At 43.5% G+C, this 24,210-nt stretch overlaps 2 protein-coding genes across 3 annotated transcripts; both read left to right on the forward strand.

The window, feature by feature from the left end:
• The first annotated feature begins 710 nt into the window (after positions 1-710).
• Positions 711-12,153, forward strand: slc35b4 (solute carrier family 35 member B4). The gene is made up of 10 exons (XM_083663131.1): positions 711-921; positions 1,192-1,305; positions 2,133-2,235; positions 3,249-3,298; positions 3,946-4,027; positions 7,524-7,584; positions 8,328-8,437; positions 9,343-9,418; positions 9,951-10,026; positions 10,751-12,153. Exons 1-10 carry the CDS (start codon positions 845-847, stop codon positions 10,998-11,000), a joined length of 999 nt encoding a protein of 332 aa, XP_083519257.1. The 5' UTR covers positions 711-844; the 3' UTR covers positions 11,001-12,153.
• A 341-nt stretch (positions 12,154-12,494) lies between these two features.
• Positions 12,495-22,528, forward strand: LOC310800522 (uncharacterized protein). 2 transcript variants are annotated; one of them, XM_083663132.1, is made up of 9 exons: positions 12,495-12,651; positions 13,419-15,807; positions 15,947-16,052; positions 17,713-17,893; positions 19,007-19,021; positions 19,698-19,781; positions 21,057-21,127; positions 21,527-21,662; positions 21,796-22,528. In XM_083663132.1, exons 1-9 carry the CDS (start codon positions 12,574-12,576, stop codon positions 21,817-21,819), a joined length of 3,084 nt encoding a protein of 1,027 aa, XP_083519258.1. In that variant the 5' UTR covers positions 12,495-12,573; the 3' UTR covers positions 21,820-22,528. The 2 variants fall into 2 exon arrangements, with proteins under 2 accessions (XP_083519258.1, XP_083519259.1); XM_083663133.1 differs by lacking the exon at positions 19,007-19,021.
• Positions 22,529-24,210: the final 1,682 nt, after the last annotated feature.

Consider the following 24,210-nt stretch of genomic DNA (forward strand, 5'->3'; position numbering starts at 1 on the left):
CATTGCGCTCTTGTTTTTAATGGACGAAAACATGATTGAGTTCAGCCAAAGAACACATAGCAAACCGTTGCCTCTTTAAATGGCTGATTGGATAACACCTCTTTAGTAACACGCCTCTGACACGGGAGCGTACCTATGTTCCCCGGGTCCTATATTCCCCGGGTCCTATGTTCCCCGTTTTTGTGGGACCGGGGAACATAGAACCCTTCCTAACCTCCCCCAGACCCTAACCCAAAACCTAACCTCTCCCACCCCTCACGCCTAAACCTAAGGTCGGCATTGCGGGTGGTCGGCATAGCGGATAGACACCCCAAATGTTACGGAGAGTGTTAAAAACGGGGAACATAGGACCCGGGGAACATAGGACCCGGGGAACATAGGGATGACCCCTCTGACACATCCAGCAAACGAGAGACATCGTACCTGTTGCACACCATTGTGGACGAAACTTGACGTTCACCCCGGAAACCGTAGCGTAGCACATGGTGCACACCGTTTTTCAGGTTGAACACACCCCAGGTCAGCAATTTTTCTCCGCTGACGTTTCTGGTCCCGGGATATACGGACAGAGTGAGGCATCATTATATCCCTCGCTCACAGACGGGTCTACTTGCGCACGCGCGTAGTGAACGAACTACAACACCCAAGAGGTCATCATGAGGAAGAGACTCCGGCTGAGTGCTGTAACCTCAGACGTGTTCAATAAAAAAGCAGTGTGTGTGGAGCAGAAGATTCCCAGCGAAGAGAAACACTAGGCTACTGGATATTTGCCAGAATGCTCTTTCGCTTTCGAATTCGCTTGCAGAAGTGACACATTTTTCCAAAAAGATTTAATTTTTAAATCATGGGGACCGTTTTTGCCATTCTTCTTGTTTTCTTTGGCTGCTGTAGCAATGTGGTGTTTCTGGAGCTACTTGTAAGGTCAGTGAGAAACTTAAACTGTCAAACTTATGGACTGTCTGATTATTTCTGATGCGTCTGTCTTCCCTGTTGCACTGCAAATACAAAACATTACCATAGCTGTTAGTAGCATTCATATGATTACTCTGTAACGATCTGTTACTTATTTATCTAATAATCAATATCTGCAGTCACTGTTGGGCTCACTCACATTTGCATACTTGAAAGCGAATGGAAGAACCAAAAGCTTTCCACTAAGCAGTGCACCTCTGCTGTTGTTTTGCTCTTCAGAGAGTACCCAGGATGTGGCAACATTGTCACCTTCGCTCAGTTTGCATTCATTGCACTGGAGGGCTTCATCTTCGAGACAAACTTTGGGAGGAAGAAACCAGCGATCCCCATGAGGTAAGAGAGGTGGCTTAACCTCCTGCCATAGATGAGATGGAGAGCAGATGTAACCCATGTTAAGGGCTTGCCCAGGGGTGGAGGCAGGAATCCCAACACACATTAATCCAAAAAGGTTCATGACGTCTGACTTAGTTTACAGTATTAGATATTTCATATGAAAATACGTTATTTTGGTTTTGTCATACCTGACAGTTTCGACTGCTTTGCTTCCTGCAGTCTTCTTCAGAGACGTCACGTGATGTTGCACACATTCTCCCGCTTCCAAAGCGCACGCACTAACCGCAACACCTAGCTCCCTGGGTGGAGTTGGTTAATGGGCCTTTATACTGGGGAGTGAGTTTAACCAACAACTCGCTACTACCACTCTGGCCTGGTATCCAGCCCCATATGAATCGCAGTTGTCAGCGCTCTTCATATGAAGGATTCATTGGGGCTGGTTACCAGGCTGCTACCACTCAGGAGTCGGGACTCACAAGTAATCTGAATCGCTCGGTTACACTGACCCCCCCTAAACTCACTCCACACCCACTGGACATCCAGGTCACGGCACCAATGTATTACTTAGGAGCTTGCCCAGGGGTGGGGGTGGGAATCGAACCCACACTCCCGCTTCCAAAGCGCATGCGCTAACCGCAACACCAAGAGAGCTAGCTAGCTCCCTTGGCGGAGCTGGTTAACGGGTCTTTACTGGGGAGTAAGTTTAACCAACAACTCGCTACCACTCGGGACTCACGGCGACTCTGATTCACTCGGTTTACACAGACACTCAACATCATACTGTACATCTTTGAGGTTCTATATAACGTTCCATCTCTGTTTTGCAGCAACTATGTGATCATGGTGACCATGTTCTTCACAGTCAGTGTGATCAACAACTATGCCCTGAACTTCAACATCGCCATGCCGCTCCACATGATCTTCAGATCTGTGAGTCCTACTGTCTGCTGTTCACTGTCCAGCTCTGACTCCTACTGTCTGCTGTTCACTGTTCAGCTCTGAGTCCTACTGTCTGCTGTTCACTGTTCAGCTCTGAGTCCTACTGTCTGCTGTTCACTGTTCAGCTCTGACTCCTACTGTCTGCTGTTCACTGTTCAGCTCTGAGTCCTACTGTCTGCTGTTCACTGTTCAGCTCTGAGTCCTACTGTCTGCTGTTCACTGTTCAGCTCTGAGTCCTACTGTCTGCTGTTCACTGTTCAGCTCTGACTCCTACTGTCTGCTGTTCACTGTTCAGCTCTGAGTCCTACTGTCTCTGCTGTTCACTGTTCAGCTCTGAGACCTACTGTCTGCTGTTCACTGTTCAGCTCTGAGTCCTACTGTCTGCTGTTCACTGTCCAGCTCTGAGTCCTACTGTCTGCTGTTCACTGTTCAGCTCTGAGTCCTACTGTCTGCTGTTCACTGTTCAGCTCTGAGTCCTACTGTCTGCTGTTCACTGTTCAGCTCTGAGTGTTTTTTAGAGAGAGAGTTTGGCTATACGCACATCGTCGACGGGTGCTGGGTTAAAAGTAGAGCATTTGAAGGAAGTAGGCCCGCACACCACAACCCAGTTTTTTTTTACTTTATTTGGTAAAAGGAACAACGTTTCAATCAGCCAGTGATTTTCATCAGGTTCATACAATGTGTTCAAATGGACTCCTTTTTAAAGGAGCTGGTTCTCAGTCTCCACCAGGTGCAACCAGTTGGTTTGATTGAGTTGCCTGGATTGGATGATGAGTTAATGGGTTAGTCAAGAGGAACAATACATTGTTCATATTTACAATCAGAGCACATGAAATACCAGGATACATCTTACACATCCTGTATAAGACATAAAACAGCAAATGAACAAATATACAAGTGAAAAAATAAGTGAAAAAATAAATAAACAGTAGCTCTGAGTGTTTGACACCTTGGCCTAATCTCCCTGTTTGACTGCTGCCGTGTGTGTGTGTGTGTCTTTACAGGGGTCGCTAATCGCTAACATGATCCTGGGCATAATCATTCTAAAGAAAAGGTATCCCTGCAAACTCACAATCCCTTATTATAGCATTAATGAACATTTTAGCCTTGGACAATTATACATATATATATGTGTATATATATCTCTATATAGGTTCAAGTATACATACTACTGCATGCGCTGGGACGCGTCATCAGTGATGTTAACTGGGGTCGTGGGGTGTTTCGGGTCTGTCAACATCATACACCCTCGCCCAGTAGACCCAGCCGAGGCCGATTACGACCCCGACCCGCGTCCCAGAAGCAGCCGCTCAAGGATCAGCCTTCCTACTCTCTCTATATATATCTCTATATATATCTCTCTCTATATATATATATATATATATATATATATATATATATATACACACACACATATATATTCTATATCTATATATCACAATATGGCTTTATGCATGTAAAATAACATAATTGAATGGTAAAATGTGATGTCAAACAAAACATTTTCAAATAATATTCAATGTTTCATACTTAAACGATGATATTGAATTATTTCCCAACCCTATTTTAGCCTAATCCTTTTCTGAATAGAGTCAAACTGAATGTGTTTGCTTGCTTGTTGTGTGCCAGACTAAAACAGTCATCCTATTTCAATGCACTCTTTGATCGCTGTTATTTCTGTCTCACTTACTCGTCCTGCAGGTATTCAGCAAGCAAATACCTGTCCATAGCGTTGATTTCAGTTGGCATCTTCATCTGCACCATCATGTCTGCCAAACAAATGGTGAGTCACCCAGTGATGCTGTTGTGTTACAGATTTCTTTTTACACAGAGTTGGTGGACCTCAAGAAATATAACGGTACATATTTTTTATTATCATTATTACTAGAAATTGAGCACTCCTTTCTAGCGTCCCTCGCTGCCTCACCCGCTGAACTGGCAGCGCTCATTTCTACCCGTTTCTTTCCCGTAGCGGTTCCCTTCGCAGTGGGCTTTCGGTTTGGCCATGGTTAGACGTAGCGGTGCCTGGCGGAGATCTGCACTCCACTGAGTGCACTTTTCTAGTTAGGGGTCCAAGCACGAAGTGCGTGGATCCCTATTGTATCTGTTCCGATTATTATTATTTTTTTTTTTCTTCTTCTCCGGTAAAACTGTATGTACAGCAGAAACTGTAATGCTCAGCGTAGCCAGACTGGGCACATAGATTGTAAATGTGCCTCACTACTCAAAAACAAAAAATTACCCATATCGGCCAGATGGTGGCGCTATAACAGACCATTTCGCGTTATGGTCCATATCTTCTGAACCGTGAGGCGTAGAATCAAAATTCCACTTCGGCTGTATTCCCTGGATCAATACGCATCTATCCATATAGGCCACGCCCATTTGCGTGTGCCTAGATTTTCCGCCATTTTGAATTTTATCAAAAACCTACTTTTGCTATCTCCTCCCAGGCCATTTGCCTGAATGAGCCTAAACTTTTTCTGTGGCATCTCTGGACTTACCTGACTCAAAGTTATTAAAGGATTTTGGATACCTGAAACCGTCTTGAAATGATAAATGTTTAAACTTTTGTGTATTTACTTTTGTTCTTTTCCTGCCCTAAAAGTGTGTGGATCTCAGAAACCATACACCCCCCATCACCCAAACTTTCCACACAGGTTCACGACATCACCCACTACTCAGAGTAAAAAAATTACACCAATCCACCAGATGGTGGCGCTATAACAGCCAATTTCACGTTTGTCGGTCCATAACTTCTGAACTGCGAGCTGTAGAATCAAAATTCCACATCTACTGGTTTCCCTGGAGCATCATGTATCTAACCCACTAGGCCACGCCCATTTCTGCGTGGTAGATTTTCCGCCATTTTGAATTTGATCAAAAACCTACTTTTGCGAGCTCCTCCTAGACCGTTTGGCCAAATCACACAAAACTTTTTCTGGGCCATCTATGGACTACCCCGACCTAAGGTTAGTAAAGGATTTTGGATACGTGAAACCGTTTTGAAATGCTAAATCTCGAAACTTTTAATGAAACACACGCCAACACTAAATTGCCCACAACTCATTAACCGGTCAATTACAACTACTGCTGCTACTACTGCTACCACTCCCACTACTACCAACACTACTACTACTACTATTACTACTTCTGCTACTATTACTACTACTACTACTACTACTGGAAGTTGGAATGTAGCATTTTGGGTGGGGTTAATGTGTTTTGGGGTTCTGCATCTGCTGTAACATAATACACAGTTGGTTTAGATGTCACACAGTAATGCCCGATCCACAAAGACTTGACACCCACGTTTGAATAAAAACAAGTTTATGCCATAATAAGGTTACATCCGTGCCTCGTCATTGCTGTGGAAGGATGGTGTAGGGGTAAAGTAGCAGACCCCAAAGCTGGAGGTCCTGGGTTCAAACCACGTCCAGGTAACTGTTTTATTTTTTGAAAATGTAGAATAAAGGTTAATCTGGATATAATTATGTATAACGCTGCTGAATACACACTGTGTACATAGCAGAATAACTGAATATGCCTATTCATGGTAATGTCATATTTCGACGTCATCTTGACATTCCTGTGTAGATGTCTAAATGATCCTCAAATCGGCTGTGATTTGGCCTAGTCCTGGACGTCACTGAAAGATGATATCAGAACATCATCATGATGTAATTGTGTTTGCTGGGAGCCTTCTTTCAGATGAGAGAGGAAAAACATTCCAATACATTATTGTGTCTTCACATGTGAAAGGTCCAAAAAGAGAATTCAATCTGAATTATCCTTGTCACTCATGTGCTCATTGTAACAGCACAACCCACACCAATTAGTTCAAACACCTCCATTCAGGGCATACTTTTAATGTAAAGTGGTGCATTATGTGTGTAATACAAAAATGTCCTTAATGGTAAATGGACTGCATGACAAGCTGCCATGCAGGGTGCTGGCTATAGTCACCAAAAGCAATTTCAGGGATAAACCCCATCAACCTTCTGTAGTGGACGCCACTACGCCCTATGGTTTGATGTGTGTGTGGGAAAGACACAATGACAACTGAAAATTCTGATTTCAGAACACAAAAGCTCCATCATGAGACAAGAACTAACCTCTCCTGTTGCAAAACACGTTCTTGAACACAGCCACGCAATCTCCAGCTAACATTTCCAAGATATTGAAAAAGTTCATGAAACACCGCAAAATAAGGAGGCAGCATGTGGGGTTTTAATTAATGTCACTGACTTAACTGTCTGAAGTTGAAAGTTTTTCATCCCACATGGGGTTTGAACTTTGAGCGGCAATGGTCTTTAGTTAGCATAAGTCATGTGCTTTACCAAGTGAGCTATCCAGACTGTTGTATTTAACTTTGTAGACCATATTATATGTATCTGCAGAGCCAGAGAAGTACTTGTCGTATTGACAGTATGTTCTACCCAAATACCACTTTCTGTCCAGATACTTAAAGGGATATTGTACACAAAAACTGCTTTCTATCCAAGTACTACTTCAAGTTTCAAGACATCACCCACTACTCAGAGTTAAAAATTACACCAATCTACCAGATGGTGGCGCTATAACAGCCAACCACCACTACTACTGCTGCTGCTGCTACTACTACTACTACTATTGGCTACTAGTGGCGGCTGTGGCTCAGGAGGTAGAGTGGGTTGTCCACTAATTAGAAGGTTGGTGGTTCGTTCCCCGGCTCCTCCAGTTCGCACGTCGAAGTGTCCTTGGGCAAGACACTGAACCCCAAATTGCTCCCGATGGCTGTGCCAGCACCCTGCGTGGCAGCTGGCCGCCTTCGGTGTGTGAATGGGTGAATGTAGGCACATTGTAAAGCGCTTTGGATAAAAGCGCTATATAAATGCAGTCCATTTACCATTTACCATTTACTATTCTTAGTACTTCTGCTGCTACTACTGCTACCACTCCCACTACTACCAACACTATTACTACTACTGCTACTACTACTACTACTAGTACTGCTTGGAAACCGTCAGGTCACCGGATCTCAACCAAACTTTGTTTACTTGTGCATATACCAAGTCTGAATAAATGTGCACTATCTGACATATACCCCCCAAGTCACCGGAAGCTTGGACCCCGCATCGCCGCTTGCGGCTATATTTATTATTGTAATGATACTGTATGTGCTGTGCTGCAAGCTTTCTGTGATTTGTCATTTTGTTTCTATAGAGTTCATTCATTCCGTGTTGATTTGAATAGGGATGTCATCATAACATTTGCTCATTTACAATCTTTGTCCATAGAATGTGTCAAATGAAGGTTCAGAGGAGGAAGGTGTCTACACCTTCATGCACTGGCTTTTAGGTGAGTTATGGCTGCGGTCAGTCAGGCACAATGAGGCTGTGTTTTTACTCACTGTATCGCTTTCATCGCATGTCATCGTTGCTCTCGAGACGGACTTGCAGTTTGACTTTGTAGTTTGAGGCTCCTCTATACATGGGTCTGGAAAGTATGGAAATGTACACAAAGAGAATTGAACGTTAGTAGCGACAAGGCAACAACTACCTCAACTGTACTACATAAACTGCATAAAACAATCTGGTAGCAGAGATATAAAGAAAAGCATAGAAATGTAACAACTTGTTACATTTTTTTTATATTAATCTTCATGGTTTTCCCTGTTTATTTTATCAGCATCAACATAACCACTGTGTCATATATGTAGGCTAATGTAATGTAATTTTTTTTTTTTTTTTTTTTTTTTATTCAGTCATCATAAATAACAAAATCACAGTATAAACAAAGTCAAATCAACCAGAGACTGAACAGGCTCAGGCAGAAGCAAAATGCTTATATTATGCCTGACCTAATTTCTACTCAATTAAGCTCTCCTCCAAAATAAAATAAAAACAACAGAAAAGTAATTTGCAACAGTCAATGTTTACAACACAGAAAAGAAAAAAATTAAACAGCATCAGAAAATTTATTCACACTTATAACGCTCAAAAATAGCTTCAGAAACCATTTTTTTGAAAACCAAAAGCGAATTACACATCTTCAAATTTATATGTGCATATATCAACTGTTCTCTGTCTCTGTCCCTGCAGGTATTGCCATGTTGACCTTTGCACTGCTAATGTCTGCAAGAATGGGCATTTTCCAGGAGACGCTGTACAAGCAGTACGGTAAATACTCCAAGGAGGCGCTCTTCTACAATGTGAGTGCGGCGTCCTTCATACTTTACTCTTAACCACTGGCGTAGCCAGAATTGGCACATTGGGTGTGCCACAGAAAGACAGGGTGTGCCAGGGGGCGAACCATTTGGTGGCGGCCGATAACCATAACCATCAATGTTTGCTCCTTTTCGCACTCATTATTAGCAGATAGAAGCAGTCAATTCAATTGTATTTTTTGACAACATGTAAAACCACTTTAGTATCTCAAAAAAGTCTCGCCTACTTTTTCCAAAGAGTGTTCTAGTCAGGAAAGAACGCAAGTTTGGTTGGCATGCAGGTTCGGAGATCTGTAGCGTTAGTGTCCTCTGGGTCTGCTGCTGCACAAACCACCGGTGTGTTTTTGGCTGCGTCCCCCCGCTGTTATTAATGTCATTGTTTCGGCTGAATCATCTTCATCATCGTCTGTCTCTCCACTGTCCACCACCAATACAGGTGCGGGAACGGGTGCACTACAAGCCGTGAAGCCGCACTTGTTGAGGGGGAGGGCGACGAGTCATCTTCCTCGTCAATGCGACGTTTCTTGCCTTTGTCGAAAAAGCTTAAAAGCGAGCTCTGTTTCATGTCTTCTTGATTTGGCGCTGCATTTGTTTACTTTACTAGACAGCTTAGCTAGTTTCCCATGATGCTCTGGGGCACAGAGGCATAGGTCAGCGGACAGTCGGACACTTGACAGCTGATGTGTTTTGCAGACAAACAAACAAAAAACTTTATTTCTCCCCCCTTTTTTGGGTGGTGTGCCAGCTGCCTCTTTGAGTGGCACAGGCACACCCGTGGCTACGCCATAGCTCTTAACAAACATAACAGCTTTTCCCAACTTCAGATTTTTACACAGTGAGTTGTGCGATGCATGAAATGTTGCAAGTAAGCTCTTCCCTCTCCTTCACAGCACTGCCTGCCTCTGCCTGGCTTCCTGCTTTTCTCCACAAACATCTACAACCACTGTGTGTACTTCAGCCAGAGCAGTAAGTTCAACTGCTAATCTGCTTGATCAGATTTGGAGTGTGGAGTCTGCATGTTCTCCCCGTGTTCGGTTTCCTCCCACAGCCCCAAACACATGCAGGTCAGGTAGATTGGAGACACCAAATGTCCCATAGGTGTGAGTGTTTGTCTGGGTTCCAGCCGCCCCAGTGACCTTGAATAGTAATAAGCGAGTAAGACAACGAATAAGTGAAAATATTCGTTATAACATGTCAATGTTTTCCAATATATTATTTTACATTCAGGGTTTAGTGTTGATTTTCTTCATACATGTAAGACAGAAGAGATTAAAGGGTGATCTGTGTGAAAACTGAGTTGTCTCTCCATGGAGAGACACAAATGTCTCTAACTGAGATGTGCAGTGACAAGACTTCAGAGCCAAATTCCTTGTATTCACAGGAGAATAGGGACGGAAGTGTGTGGAAAGATTGTTTTTCAGTGTCTTTAATCTCGAGATGTGTTTTCGTGGGAGTGAGTGTTCAGAGTTGCGATGTAAATAAAAGTTTTTTCTTGCAGCTCCTGTAGCGCTGCCTGTGATTGGCCTGACCATGCCGGTGCTGTGGATCTACCTTGTGATGAACGTCATCACACAGTATCCTGACAGAGAAATCTTCTGATTGGCTTTTATCTGTTTAGCTACTTCTCTATTATTTATACATGAATATTATAATATTGCAGGGACTCAGATATATCTATCGCCTGGGCACTGGTGTGGTTCGGTGCACTCAGCGTTGTTAGAACTTAAGAACGTAACTTAACTTATATATATATATATACATGTGTATGTATATATATATATATATATATATATATATATATATATATATTACAACTATGCCCCCCCAACCCCAGCTCCATATGTATATATATATATATATATATATATATATATTACAACTATGCCCCCCCCAACCCCAGCCCCATACCCCCCCTCTCCCTTATCTAACTGGTTCGCACAGAGGCGCATGTAATCTTTCAATTGAAGTTAAACATGAAAATCACCCAAATTGGAGTTATGACTGTGACACCTGACTGTGACAAAATATAACTCATGTCTTAATTATAAGCTAAATATTTATTCCCTTAGCCAGTAAAATATCATTTTTTAGACAGAGCAGCCATTCTACTAGCTAACATGCTACAAACACATCTAATCTAATAAGCCAACATATCATATACCAGCAAACATGCAGCTAACAATCGGCCAAAGCAACCACCCATGATAATGTTGACATTCTGGGAGTTTACACTGCACTCATTGTATGTTGCTCTGGTTTCCTCCATTTCTAGTTGTAGTCCTTACCCGCCTTCCTCAGGTACGTGTGTATCCGCGGCGTCTTCATCCTGACCACAGAGTGCGCCTCGCTGACGGTCACCCTGGTGGTGACCCTGAGGAAGTTCCTCAGCCTCATCATCTCCATCCTGTACTTCCAGAACCCCTTCACGCCGTGGCACTGGGTGGGCACGGCCGTGGTGTTCCTGGGCACGCTGCTGTACACGGAGGTGTGGAGCAGCGTGCGGACGGCCCTGCGGGGGCCCGAGGTGAAGGAGAAGAAAGCCCAGTGAGGGAGAGGGCAGAAGGGACTGGTCACTGCATGGAGAGAGAACTTCTGCACTGGAGCGGTGTGTTGGTCACGGACCTCAAGGCTGTTCTAGCTTTCTTAATTCTAATAAGCCCAACATTATTGTAGTGATGGTTTACTTTCTGTGAGAACAGAGGTGCGGCGAGTCACAAATATGTGACTGCTTGAGACTTTGACTGGATTCACGAGGAGATTACTTGAGACTTGACTTGGGTTCTAGGTGACTTGGGACTTGACTTTAACTTGTAAAGGTTGACAGAAGATCTTATGTATGTGTAAAGTAACTGAGATTTTTCCATCTGGCAAGTAAATTCGTTTTTTTCTGAATTTGTATGGAATGATTCAATCTATTGACCGATTATAGAAATCAAACTCGTGTTTTTTATCCTATTAAAATCATATTGCATGTTAAAAGTCTTTGACACTTAGTCTTCTATAAGACTACTAGCCTACTGGACTTTTGATTTGTTCTGACTTGACTTGGTGTTCACTACATTTACACTTTAGACTTGACATTAATGACATGGTCCTGGCTTGGACTTTATTCTGTAATCTACGTTTAGACTTGAGACTCGATTTGAGACTTGTGCCTAAAGACTTGAGACCGACTCGGGACTGGAGTCAAGTCGGCTCGGTCACACCTCTGATGAGTAATGTTTTTTCCATTTTGTTTTCATACTTGATTATGCAATGTGGATTATAAAGAGCACTCCAACCCCCTCGAACTATTACTAGAGAAATACCTCACCAGCGAACTCATGAAAAAGCATACTACTTCATTTTGTCCGTTTTGTATGGTTGGTTGAATATTTATTTACATATTTGTTTTAAATGTGAGAGGTCTTTGTGATTTTGTTCTATATTAACATCAATGTCAGTAGTGTTTCTCTGAACACCACAATATGCTGTTGTATGGTGGTGGAGCCAAGATGACTGGGAATATTGCAGACTGGGTTGAAAATGAAATAATCGTTGTGCTATGGGTATGTGTGGTTTGGTTCTTTCTCGTGTGTCCTAGCTGAATGTGTGTCTCAGGTGTTTTGGACCAATGTTTATGTAGGAATCATGCTGTTAGGCTACCTTAATAAAATAAACCATGACAGACACACATACCTGCCATTGCTGCCCAACAGAAATAAAAATGACAATAGTGACAAATGTAGATTATCTGTCATCTAATTGAGTCTCCATGTCTACAAGATTGAGCATTTTATAGGAATGAAGTGCCAGAAACTAGCTGTGTATTTTGCATGGAACTGTTTTTTTTCTTTTCTTTTTTTCATCTTCTTGGGAACACGATGTTCATTGACACATGTTCCTTGAGATTGGCGACCAATCCAGAGAAGAGTTGTTAAAGCCCCACTCCCTCTCGTCCAATGGGAGCTGCTGTTGTTCACATCTCACAAGTGGGAAGGGCAGATTCTTGTAGCTGTGTGTTTTGGGGGGTTCTACTCTGCTGCTGAGGAAGAACCCACGTTGTGCAAGAAATATTTAGCCTAATCTATCCCAGTCGCGACTGTAATAGTGTAGTAGGCCGAGCGGAGCAGCGGGTGAGCATGGGGAACAGCCCGAGCCACCTCTCCCATGAAGACGATGGGGAAGGCGGCGGAGTTACTTTTGTGAAGGGCATCAGGGTAAGTAGTGCAGCTAGAGGGAAACTTTACTGACAACAACTCCTGCAGCTACCAAACAGTCCTGTTTCGGGATTAAATACTTTATTCCACATTGTATCTGAGCTGCACCACCTAAATAGCATTAACATGGTGGTTACCGACAAGGCGTATATTTGCAACTGGCCAATCTTTAATTTATTCTAATCAATGCTATATCAATTAGAAGGAGCTAAGTGTTGGTGTTTCAAATAGCCTTGCAGTCATGGTTAGGGGCGTTAGCTTCACACACACAGAGAATGGACTTTTGTTTATGTATTTTTATTTATTTATAAGAAAATACTCTTTTCTAGCGGAATAATATTTTTGTATTACTGGAAACGGTAGGTCTATATATTTTATCTTAGAAATGGCAACAACAAAAATCATGTAACTTATTGACCTCTATCGGGGACAGGTAGGAATTGCAACAAAATGCCCTCCAATGGACACAAACCAGTCAGATTTACCCACTAGAGACAAGTCAGCTAGCTAATTAGAGCAGAGATCCAACTGAAACATCTATTGAAGGGCTAATGTATCACCATGCAAAATATAGGACAGGTACAGATGCCAAAAAATGAGTTTTGAAAGCCAGGAATCACAGCATCTGGCTATTGAATAACAATCCTATAAAACCCAAAAAGGTGATCATTTTGTGCTACGCGCCAGTAAAAATGCATTGCCCTGTTTAAAAACATCATATACAAATCAAAGCAGATGATTGACAAAGTCCTCTTTTATGTTGACAGTTGTCGGACAAGGTCGTCAACCGAATGAGAGAGTCTCAGAAGGTTGCAAGTCCTTGGCCTGCTCCCTCACAGTCGCCTGAACCAGCAGCTCCCACTCCCTCTGTCCAACACCTGTTGCCACTTATGGCTCCTCCTCCTCCTCTTTCTCCTCCAGCCATCCCCACCTACCTCCCTCCTCAGGAGCCTCCTCAGGATCCCGCCCCTTCCTCCCCACCTGCCCCTGCACTGATTGAACCTGTAAAACTGATGCCCCCTCCCCCTATTAAGTTTCACTCCCCTCCTCCCCCCGCCTCTGTGGAACCTGTAGCCCTTGCTCCAGCTCCACCCATAGAACCTGTAGCCCCGCCTACACCTGTAGAACCCATTGTTCGACCTGAACCCACAGCTCCTGCTTGTCCCACTGAACTTGTGGAACCTGCACTTGTAGCTGCTCTCATTGAACCTGTTGTCCCACTTGTACCAATTGAACCCATTCACTCAGTTGACCCTGTTGTCCTATCCACCGCACCAGTAGAACCAGTTCAGTCTACCCCCAGTGAGTCTGATACTTTTGCTGCTCCTCCTCTTCCTCGTCCTGAGCCTGGAGTTTCACTGAAACTGGTCGAGCAGATGGACCTGGCCTGCTCTGTTGAGACTATTCCAGTTGAGCCCATAGTTTCACCTCCTCTAGTTGAGACTATTCCAGATGAGCCTGTAGTTTCACCTCCTCTAGTTGAGACTATTCCAGTTGAGCCTGTAGTTTCAACTCCTCTAGTTGAGACTATTGCAGTTGAGCCCATAGTTTCACCTCCTCTAGTTGAAACTACTCCAGTTGAGCCCGTAGTTTCAACTCCTCTAGTTGAGACTATTGCAGTTGAGCCTGTAGTTTCACTTCCTCTACTTGAGACTACTCCAGTTGAGCCCGTAGTTTCAACTCCTCTAGTTGAGACTATTCCACTTGAGCCCATAGTTTCAACTCCTCTAGTTGAGACTATTGCAGTTGAGCCTGTAGTTTCACTTCCTCTAGTTGAGACTACTCCAGTTGAGAATGTAGTTTCACCTCCTCTAGTTGAGACTATTCCAGTTGAGCCCGTAGTTTCAACTCCTCTAGTTGAGACTATTGCAGTTGAGCCTGTAGTTTCACTTCCTCTAGTTGAGGCTACTCCAGTTGAGCCCGTAGTTTCAACTCCTCTAGTTGAGACTATTGCAGTTGAGCCTGTAGTTTCACTTCCTCTACTTGAGACTACTCCAGTTGAGCCCGTAGTTTCAACTCCTCTAGTTGAGACTATTGCAGTTGAGCCTGTAGTTTCACTTCCTCTACTTGAGACTACTCCAGTTGAGCCCGTAGTTTCAACTCCTCTAGTTGAGACTATTCCACTTGAGCCCATAGTTTCAACTCCTCTAGTTGAGACTATTCCACTTGAGCCCATAGTTTCAACTCCTCTAGTTGAGACTATTCCAGCTGAGCCTGTAGTTTCAACTCCTCTAGTTGAGACTATTCCATCTGAGCTCATAGTTTCAACTCCTCTAGTTGAGACTATTCCAGTTGAGCCTGTAGTTTCACCTCTAGTTGAGACTATTCCAGTTGAGCCCATAGTTTCACCTCCCCTGGTTGAAACTATTCCAGCTGAGCCAGTAGTTTCACCTCCTCTCGTTGAAACTATTCGAGTTGAGTCTGTAGTTTCAACTCCTCTAGTTGAGACTATTCCATCTGAGCCCATAGTTTCAACTCCTCTAGTTGAGACTATTCCAATTGAACCCATAGTTTCACCTCCTCTAGTTGAGACTATTCCATCTGACCACGTAGTTTCAACTCTTCTAGTTGAGACTACTCCAGTTGAACCCGTAGTTTCACCTCTAGTTGAGACTATTCCATCTGAGTGCGTAGTTTCACCTCCTCTAATCGAGACAGTTCCAGTTGAGCCTGTGGTTTCACCTCCCCTGGTTGAAACTATTCCAGCTGCGCCTGAATTCCCCCCTGCCACAGTTGAGACAGTTCCAGCGGAGCCTGTAACTGTACCTACTCCAGCTGAAAGCATGCTATTTCAGTCTGCTGAGGCACCTGCTCTCTGTGAACCCGTTTCCTTTCCCACGCCTCCCCCCGCTGAACCGACACCGCCCTCAGTTGCACCTCCGCCACCTCCTGCTGAGCCTGTAGCAGCGCCCCCTCTTGCCCCACCTGCACCCGAGCCCATTTTCGAAGAGTCTCCCCCTCCTCCCTGTCACTCTATGGAACTGGTTGTCCTGCCCGCCGATCCACCTGTGAGTGAACCCATTGTCGAGCCCGTAGCCCCGCCTCCGCCCGATGCCGCCCCACCGGCTGAGGAGCCCACCGCCGTGGCCCCGCCTCTCCCCCCCGTTGTCGAAGTCATGGTCCCTGCCGTCACCTCCGTGCCACCACCTGCACCAGGTGAGCCCGTTTGTCATCATCACTAAGATGAGGAGCAACTGCAAGAACTAGCAGTTGGAAATAAATCGACAACAATATTGTGCGTACTACTACTAACTTTCTTATTCATTTTCCACAAATTGATATATTGCCTCGCCAGCTTCTCCTGCGGTGGTTGAGGAAGAGTTGAGGAGGACGATCAAAGAGGAGCTGCAGAGAGGACTGGAGCTGGAGATGAGCCAGAAGAAGCAGGAGCTTCAGCAACAGTGAGGACAGAGCAGCAGCAGAACAGCTGCTCTAACATTGAACACAGACTTTGACTGAGGCCTAGTTTACACGACAACGCTGCCCTTCTGTGTACATGACAACGCCGTTATTGGGGCCTTCTTTGATGACGCCACCCTTAGCGTCGTGTGTAACGTGGCAATACGCAATTCGCCATTGTGGAAACTGTGATGACACAGCCCCAATTCGCACGTGGAAGACGCTGAAAGTTACAGGAGCATTCAACTCGCCTATCAATATTGCCTTAAGGCAATATTAATATTAATATCAATATTAATATCAATATTGCCTTAAGGCAATATTGATAGGCGCAACTGAATCGCAGTTCAGACACCTGCACAACTGAATCAGGGCACAACTGAATCGCATTGGCATTCAAGAAACTATCAAGACATCAGAGTCATAACGAGTTGCGAAAAAATAGTGCCCACTAGTAGTCAAGTCAAGTTTATTTATATAGCCCTAATTCACAAGCATGTCTCAGAGGGCTTCACAGAAAATATGTCTAGCTAATTCTAGCTGACACAACAGTAGCAAATTACAGAATAAAGATAACATTTTGAACAATTGATAGAGAAATATAGAAATGAAGGATAGAGCAGAGGAGAGAGCAGGAGAAGGGAGGAGAGCAGGGGGAATGTGAGAGAGTGATGGGGTGGGGAGGGAATGGGAAATGTTGGAGGGTATAGGAGGTGGGGAAGGAGCAAGAGGAGAGAGCAGGAGAGGGGAAGGGAGCAGTGGGAGGGAGGAGGTGGGAAGAGAATGGGAAATGTGGGAGAGGAGAGAGCGTATGGAAGAGTATGGGAGTATAGAGGAGTATGGGAGACTATATGGAGAGAACAGGGAAAGGAGGGCTAGCTGATACAACAGTAACAAATTACAGTAGTAATAATAACACATCGAACAATTATATGATAGAGAAATATAGACACATTTTGCAAACGGACATATGTCGATTTCTTAGCAACCAAACTATGCTTAATTTAATTGGCTGCAAGCCTTTAGTAGTGAGGGTAATGTTTGACCCTCAAACTCACAGCCAGATACCTCAATTTCCTTGCCAAGTGCTGTGAAGAAATCAGCTCTTTTTATAGGACGAATCAGCGCGACGTCACTTGCCACCCAGAAATGCGGAACCCCCGCGGCAGTTAATGGTATGAGTTGTGCCAAACAAACGTTAATATCTCAAAAACTATACATCACATCGCTTATATTTTGACATTCTGAGTGAGAGCAGAAGTAGCTCAAGAATTTGATGTATAATATATGCATGTCGTGTTAAAGTTGTCTGAACTGTCGCAGTTTTTAAAATGTAGACAGAGTTTACAGCTAGAGTGAGACATGCAAGCCTCGCGCCACTCGGGCTCCATAGGGTTCCATTGCCATTGCCACCCAGTGACGCAGTTTGTTTACCAAAATGCTGCTCGGCTGATCCCTCGTTTTACTGGATTTACTGGATTTGTATTCTTTAATGCCAACCAATCTGCAGCACTCACCGTTACTGACTTAGATGTTCGGCTCCGGTCCAGTTTGCCGTTTTATGCAGAGACCGTTGTCGTCTAAAACGTGGTCGCGTGAGTTAATGTCATAACTCGAGGTGTATGTGGTTGTCTGAGACTTTGTGTGTCTGCCTGTGTGCAGGCTGGAGGAGGTGAGGGCCCAGGCCAGAGCGGAGGCCAGGGCAGCAGCCCAGGCGCAGGTGGACGAGCAGGTGAAGGAGACCCTGGAGGCGGAGAAGGCCTCCCACATGGACAACCTGAAAGAGGCCATCATGAAGGAACGCATGAAGACCGAGGACGAGAGGCTCATGGCTCAGCTCTACGTAAGCACAAGAAGAGATGCACGATGACCTCTGACCTGTGTGTGTCACAGTCTGTGTTTCATATTTTAGGAGTTTGGATATTGTTTGTGGCTTCACTCAAAACTATCGTCTTATATGTCCAGAGTGTGTGTGTGGTGCACAAAGCCTTCCTCACAGAAAACTGGTGTTGCTTCACATGAGTACTGATGAAATGACTGGTGACATGAATACTCAAAGTGGCAGAATTATGTTTTTACGCTTGTTACAGTATATTAGCATGAGGTTTGACAGCACTGCAGTGTATAGAGACACTGCATGAAATAGGCCACGCCCATCACGGGGGAAAAGCTCTCGTTCATTTCCACACACCAGCATCATTTTCCTTGAATTAAACATAGCTAAAAGCTGTTGTGTGGTGGGCTGCGCAGACAACAAATGTAAAAAATCGCCAGTTAAATGTAAAAAATCGCCAGTTAAAAGTTTTTGTGTACTCCCGAGGAAAACAAGGAAGCCATTGAGAATTGGCGAGAAGAAAAATGTGGATGTTGCTGTCAATGAAGTAAGTTGGAGTGTTCATCTTATGTATATATGATCTTTTTGTGCGAGACCCGACCATGCACCCGACATAGGAGAACGCCAGGATTGGACGAGAGTTTGTGTTTTCCCCCGTTTTGGGCGTGGTTTCTGAATGATGACGCGCTCCGCAGTGTCTCTATACTGTTCACATGTTTTCCTGCATGTTGGCCGTGATCTGCTTTGCATGTCAAATAGGTTCGACTATTCTGAGAGCAAACGTCCCTACCTTAAGTTGTTTCTGATCAGCTTGGCTGCCTCACGCTGCTTATAGATGACTGGACTGGCCTCTGATCAGATCAGCTTGGCTGCCTCAGGCTGCTTATAGATGACTGGACTGGCCTCAGATCAGTTAGTGGTGCTGATGCTGGCTGCATGTTGCTCGTCTGCCAGCACGACTGGTTCAGCTCCAACACTTCAAAGTGCCCTTGTGCCTGCTGCCTCTGCAGTGAGAAGGGAATGATGAAGGTTTTTCAGTTTCCTCCTCAACCTAGGAAGATGAAATCCTCTCCTATTCTCACTCTGCCTCTTTGTCTTCCTTGCCCTCTTGCCTTGTTTCAGTGGATGGAGCTTAAGGTAAGATGGGACACTATTCCTTTATGCATGGCTTTACTCTTTCAGTTCAACTCCTTCTAAGTAGTTACATAAGCAATCCTTTTTTAAGATAAGATGAGAGACGATCAAATGAAAATTGATCACCACCACAGAGGATTTTTTTTTTGTTCAAAGTTTTTTTATTCGTTTTCTGTATATCATACAAAATACAGATTTAAATACACTTGACACTTTTAAACAAAAACCCATCCCACGAGAACCCCTAGCCTATTACACCACATACATCATGTCATACATCGCAGTATATCAGTACACAAAGACACATAAAAGAAAAAGAAAATAAAGAAAAACAAAAAAAACAACAACAACAACAAAAACAGATGAATGAAAATAAATATGAGAGAGGGGGGGGCTAAATCTATACATTTGAAATGCTTGAAGCGTCCATTTTCTCTACCTGGTCCAGGACTGGCTGCCAGATGGTATAAAAGTCGAGAGCACAACCCCTTGTAGCGTATCTGATTTTTTCTACATCACAGAGGAATTTGATATCACAGGATGTTAAAAGACGGAACGTGATATTCGTTTGAAGTTATACTCATGTTTGGTTTATTAGAGGTGCACTGATATCATTATAAGGATGTTGGACCTCCCACTCTGTAGCTCATATCATAAGGATATTGTGTTCTCTCCTCAGGCCCATAAACTGGATGAGAAGGAGAAGGAGCTGAAGAAGCAGAACACTCTCTTCAAGGAACATGTGTCAAAACTTGAAGCAAAGGTCAGTGACATTTTGATAGTATTCCCCTTCTCCATTTTGTCATCTTGGTGTACTTTAAGTCACTGTACATATACCCTCCACATTCTTTTACAAATGCCAACTTGATTGTAACTAAGAGTTGGAGGTGATATTTTCTCTTGTTGGTGGCTCAGTGGTTACCGCTGTTGCCTCACAGCGAGAAGGTCCCAGGTTCGAACCCCGGTCCGTCCCAGGTCCTTTCTGCGTGGAGTTTGCATGTTCTCCCCGTGTTTGTGTGCCTTTCCTCCGGGTGCTCCGGTTTGCTCCCACCGTCAAAGACATGCGTGTTAGGGTTAATACTCCTGTCAGTGCTCCTGACCAAGGCACTGGCAATCGAACTGGAGTTGGTCCCCGGGCGCTGCACTGCTCCTAGTTCTAGGAAGGCTCCTATTAGAGCAGGGATGGGCAACTGGCGGGCCGCCCGCATATGCGTCCCCTGACCTCACTCAGTGTGGCCCTCAGGTCAATTAAAAAAAATACAGAAAGCATGTCACATACCTGCCAACACTACAGTATCCCTTTCTCCTGCTGTGCTCCTTAGTAATTTTTCCTATTAATTTCCTGGTTTTATACTGATATAAATCAAATTGCTGTAGCTGGCTTAGTTTTAAGCTAGGTTGAAGTTCTTGGTATCATCTGAAACTAGAAGAGGCAACACATCCATTGGTACCAACCATGTCATGCTAGCTTGTCGGGAAGGGGGATAAATAATGCAAAAAATGTAAGCATAATTTTGGCGAGGGGAAAAACTGGTTCTATGGGTATCCACGAGGCACGAGTCTCCCCTTTACACACCAGTGAGAGATAAATGCATGCTTATTTGAAACATGTCATGGAATTGGAGGGCAGAGTAGAAATTCATTACAAACATGAATATTAGTTGTTGCACTTAGTGTCTGTGTTAACTTTTGTACCATTACTGAATATGATTTTTGAGACTCAATGACCCTCCCGTTAATCAAAGAATGGAAGCATTACTAAATGCATTTGAATATGAGAAACATGAATGTTGGTATAATAAACTTTAATTACCAATATATTTGTTGTTATTTTCATCAAATTAGTACATAATTAAGTAAGTAATTGGGGTGAGTGATGATGTTACTGTACTAGTGGAAGGGCACAGTCACAAATGGCCCTCTGGTTGCCCATCCCCTGTAGTAGAGGATGGGTCAAATGCAGAGGATGAATTTCCCCATGTGGGAAATAAAACGATAACTTCACTTCTTATGTGAAATGTTTTTTCCACTTTGACAGAGTGCCGATTTTTACAAAGTCACCACTGAGAACTTCCAGAAGGGCAAAGAGGAGACACACAACCGTTTTGCGTAAGTTCAAAAATTACAATTTTCTGTTATTTCCTCAATGACCCAAGCATTAAAATGAGCAGAAATCCTTTATTTTTACTGATGAAAATCACAAAAGCTGCAGAAAAACTGGAGTACTGGCTCCCCTTCCACAAAAGGAAGGGGGAACATAAAACTACAAAATAAAAATATGCAAACATATTGACAACTTATGTTATGTGTTACAGATAGTAACACATTATACTGACACGTGGTACAAGGACACAATTACTTCATACAGTCCAAAGCAAGAGTGCAAGTCTCACAAAAGATAGACTAGTATAAATGTTTCTCATACGATTGTTTACTGCCCAAACAAGGCAGACTCATCTGATAACATGATGATGATCATGTTTCTTTTCTGTGTCTTTCTCTTCCCAGACGTGTCAACATCAAGCCGGTCTGTGGAGACTTGCAGAGTCAGATCCTGAAATGCTACACGCAAAACACGGGCAAAACCCTCTCCTGCTCGTCCATCGCCTCTGCCTACATGCAGTGCGTGGACAACGCCAAGCAAGTACGACTCAAGTCTCCCGTCTTATATTCTTTTCTGATTTCCTCTATGGAACATCTCAAACTTATTATTTACTTATTATTTTCCTTATGTTGTCACTCACCTTTTGACTCATTATTCTCCCTTCCCTCTCCAGAATAAGTTGAACGTTGGCGGTTGAAAGGGCTGCTCGTTGAGGACAAACGTGTGTCTCACTGATGGCATTACTACTACACCAAAGGAAAAATGATGTACAGCATTCAACTAACGGACAGAAGTTAGAGAGATTCAACAGAATCTACTTTGGCCTTTTTTGTACGTCTGGAACAAGACCCATCCACTCGGACTGACCTTTTCTGATGTAGTCGAAGCTAATAATCATAAACATGTGATCTGATACTGGTGTCAGAAACTGTATGGGCTTGGTGTTAAAGTGGTTAACTTGCAACCTGTGGTTCTTGGGATGTTTAAAAAAATAGTTCCATTACCATAACAACAGGAAATAGATCACTTTCTGCCTCTCGAAGGTGTGCCTTTCTGAACCGGGCGAACAACATACCAATCAAGAGTTTAAGTTGTTTGACTTTATGCTTTCATTTTGACAGTACGAATTCAAGCAAGGTATTTGTGTGAGATGTATATTGGTTGAAAGATGTGTTGTTGTATCACTATACCTGTGCCTTAATCTATCAAGGTCAGTGATCGGATTAAGATTGCAGATGCATGGAGGGACTGTAGTAACCCAGCCGAGTGTAAAGTAACGTAAACACTTATTTAAGGATGCTATATTGTAAATAAACTATTCAAGGCAGTGTTCTTATTTTGACTCATCTGCTTGAAAGCCTGGTGCATGTAATGCATAAACTACTGGTCTCAATAAATTCTGTTGTGCTACCAAGTAATGCCATTTTTGTTGCAGCTAGCAGGTGATTGCTGCCCTCTGGTGGAAATAAAGTCAATGCATTATTTAGTAAAGAGAAGGCTTCTACTTCAGACGTAAAATGTATTGGTATCGTTTTGGCGTGACCGTTATGTTTTTTTAAGTACAGAATTACCACTGATAAATCCTCGTGAAAAAGAACCGTAGTGAGCCTATAGTAATTTTGAGGCGACTAATAAGCAGAATAATATCATTATAGGGAGCAGTGATGCCACAGGAGGTAGGCTATTAAATAACATAAATCAGACTCATTGATTAGCCTACTCAGGAATAGCACATTACTTACTTACAGTATACGCATTCATCCTACTAGAAAGACTCACAAGGCTCCAGTCTACCGTATCTTATGATGTACTAGGCTGCACCACACTACTTCATCCAGCAGTGTGGACGGACGGACGCACGCAACGCACCTGCAGTCTGTCGTCGACATGCCACAGCCTCTGCAATACAAAGTGTAAGTTTTAATTATGCTTTGAGTCTATAAAAGTGCATGTGACAGTTAGATAAACATATCGCAACCTGTGGATGAAGCGGTGGCACGCGTGTTCCAGCATCTGCATCCTACTGTCTGATGTTGCGCAGGTACAATTTCACCGAGGAGGGCTTCTTGACTGTGTCGGCGGTTTGTCAAAAAAAAACGCAACACAAGTTAGCATTTCGGTTCTTCTGCACCATAATATTTCAAGGAGATTATTATGCCTGTTAAATCACAGGTTTATGATATTCCTTTACTTGTTCTGCTGTGATGTTTATTCTTCCTTCGTGGAGAATTTAAAAGTAGCATAGGCTAATTCTGAAATATCTTTAATGTTTTTGATATCATCGGGCAAAGCTACTGAAATCCCGAATAGTTAATCCAGTGCAATCAAGTTTGTTGTTGTTGTGGATGGTGGTGGTGGTGGTGCTGCTGCTGCTGCTGATGTCATGTCAGGTCTGTGTTGCAACAGTTAGCCTTCAAAGGCTATTGACTCATACAGTAGTAGGCTACACTACAACCCTAACAACACCTAACATTTGTTTTGTTTTGACCTATGTAGCATTATGTAGGCTAATCATATTTTACTGCTAGAACAACACTTTTCATATCACTCTAGCTGTTCCTATAGGCTACTCATTAGTTCATCACTCACAGTGATGATGTCAGAATGTAGTCCATTAGGGACATGGGGCAATATAATATGCTTACTGTATCTCACCATGCAAGATGGGGTTCACAATTTGATACAACCATGAAAAGATGTAATAAATAAGTTATGTGCAGTGTTATATTAATTATTTATATGCCACAAATCTGTCTAGCAATGGCTTGATAGAATGTAGGCCAAACAACAATTTAAAAACGCCATTACAACGTGCAAATCACATAGGCTTGTTATATCTCTGGTAATTATCCAGAGATTCATACCAGAGACCTTCAGATTACCATTACTCTGTTTCATCACCCTGTCTCTCACCTATTTGGCACCTGGGTCATTTGTATTGGGTGGTAAAAACCATTCCACTCTGCAGAAGCCACAGTGACTGGGAGGTTTTATGAGACAATCTTAGAAGACGTCTTGATATCAGAGCAGTGCTGCTGAGGCAATCCTCTGAGGATTTCCCTCGTGCCACATCACCGCCCGACCTCCC

The sequence above is a fragment of the Poromitra crassiceps genome (assembly GCF_964638095.1).
Source record: "Poromitra crassiceps genome assembly, chromosome: 30".
Taxonomy (NCBI): domain Eukaryota; kingdom Metazoa; phylum Chordata; class Actinopteri; order Beryciformes; family Melamphaidae; genus Poromitra; species Poromitra crassiceps.

Excerpts from the sequence above, each read along its gene's own strand:
- slc35b4 (XM_083663131.1), top strand. The coding sequence starts at position 845 with ATGGGGACCGTTTTTGCCATTCTTCTTGTTTTCTTTGGCTGCTGTAGC. Across the intron at positions 1,306-2,132 it reads AAACCAGCGATCCCCATGAG|CAACTATGTGATCATGGTGA; the intron begins GTAAGAGAGGTG and ends TCTGTTTTGCAG. Across the intron at positions 4,028-7,523 it reads TCATGTCTGCCAAACAAATG|AATGTGTCAAATGAAGGTTC; the intron begins GTGAGTCACCCA and ends CTTTGTCCATAG.
- LOC310800522 (XM_083663132.1), top strand. The coding sequence starts at position 12,574 with ATGGGGAACAGCCCGAGCCACCTCTCCCATGAAGACGATGGGGAAGGC. Across the intron at positions 15,808-15,946 it reads CGTGCCACCACCTGCACCAG|CTTCTCCTGCGGTGGTTGAG; the intron begins GTGAGCCCGTTT and ends TTGCCTCGCCAG. Across the intron at positions 19,782-21,056 it reads TGTCAAAACTTGAAGCAAAG|AGTGCCGATTTTTACAAAGT; the intron begins GTCAGTGACATT and ends CCACTTTGACAG.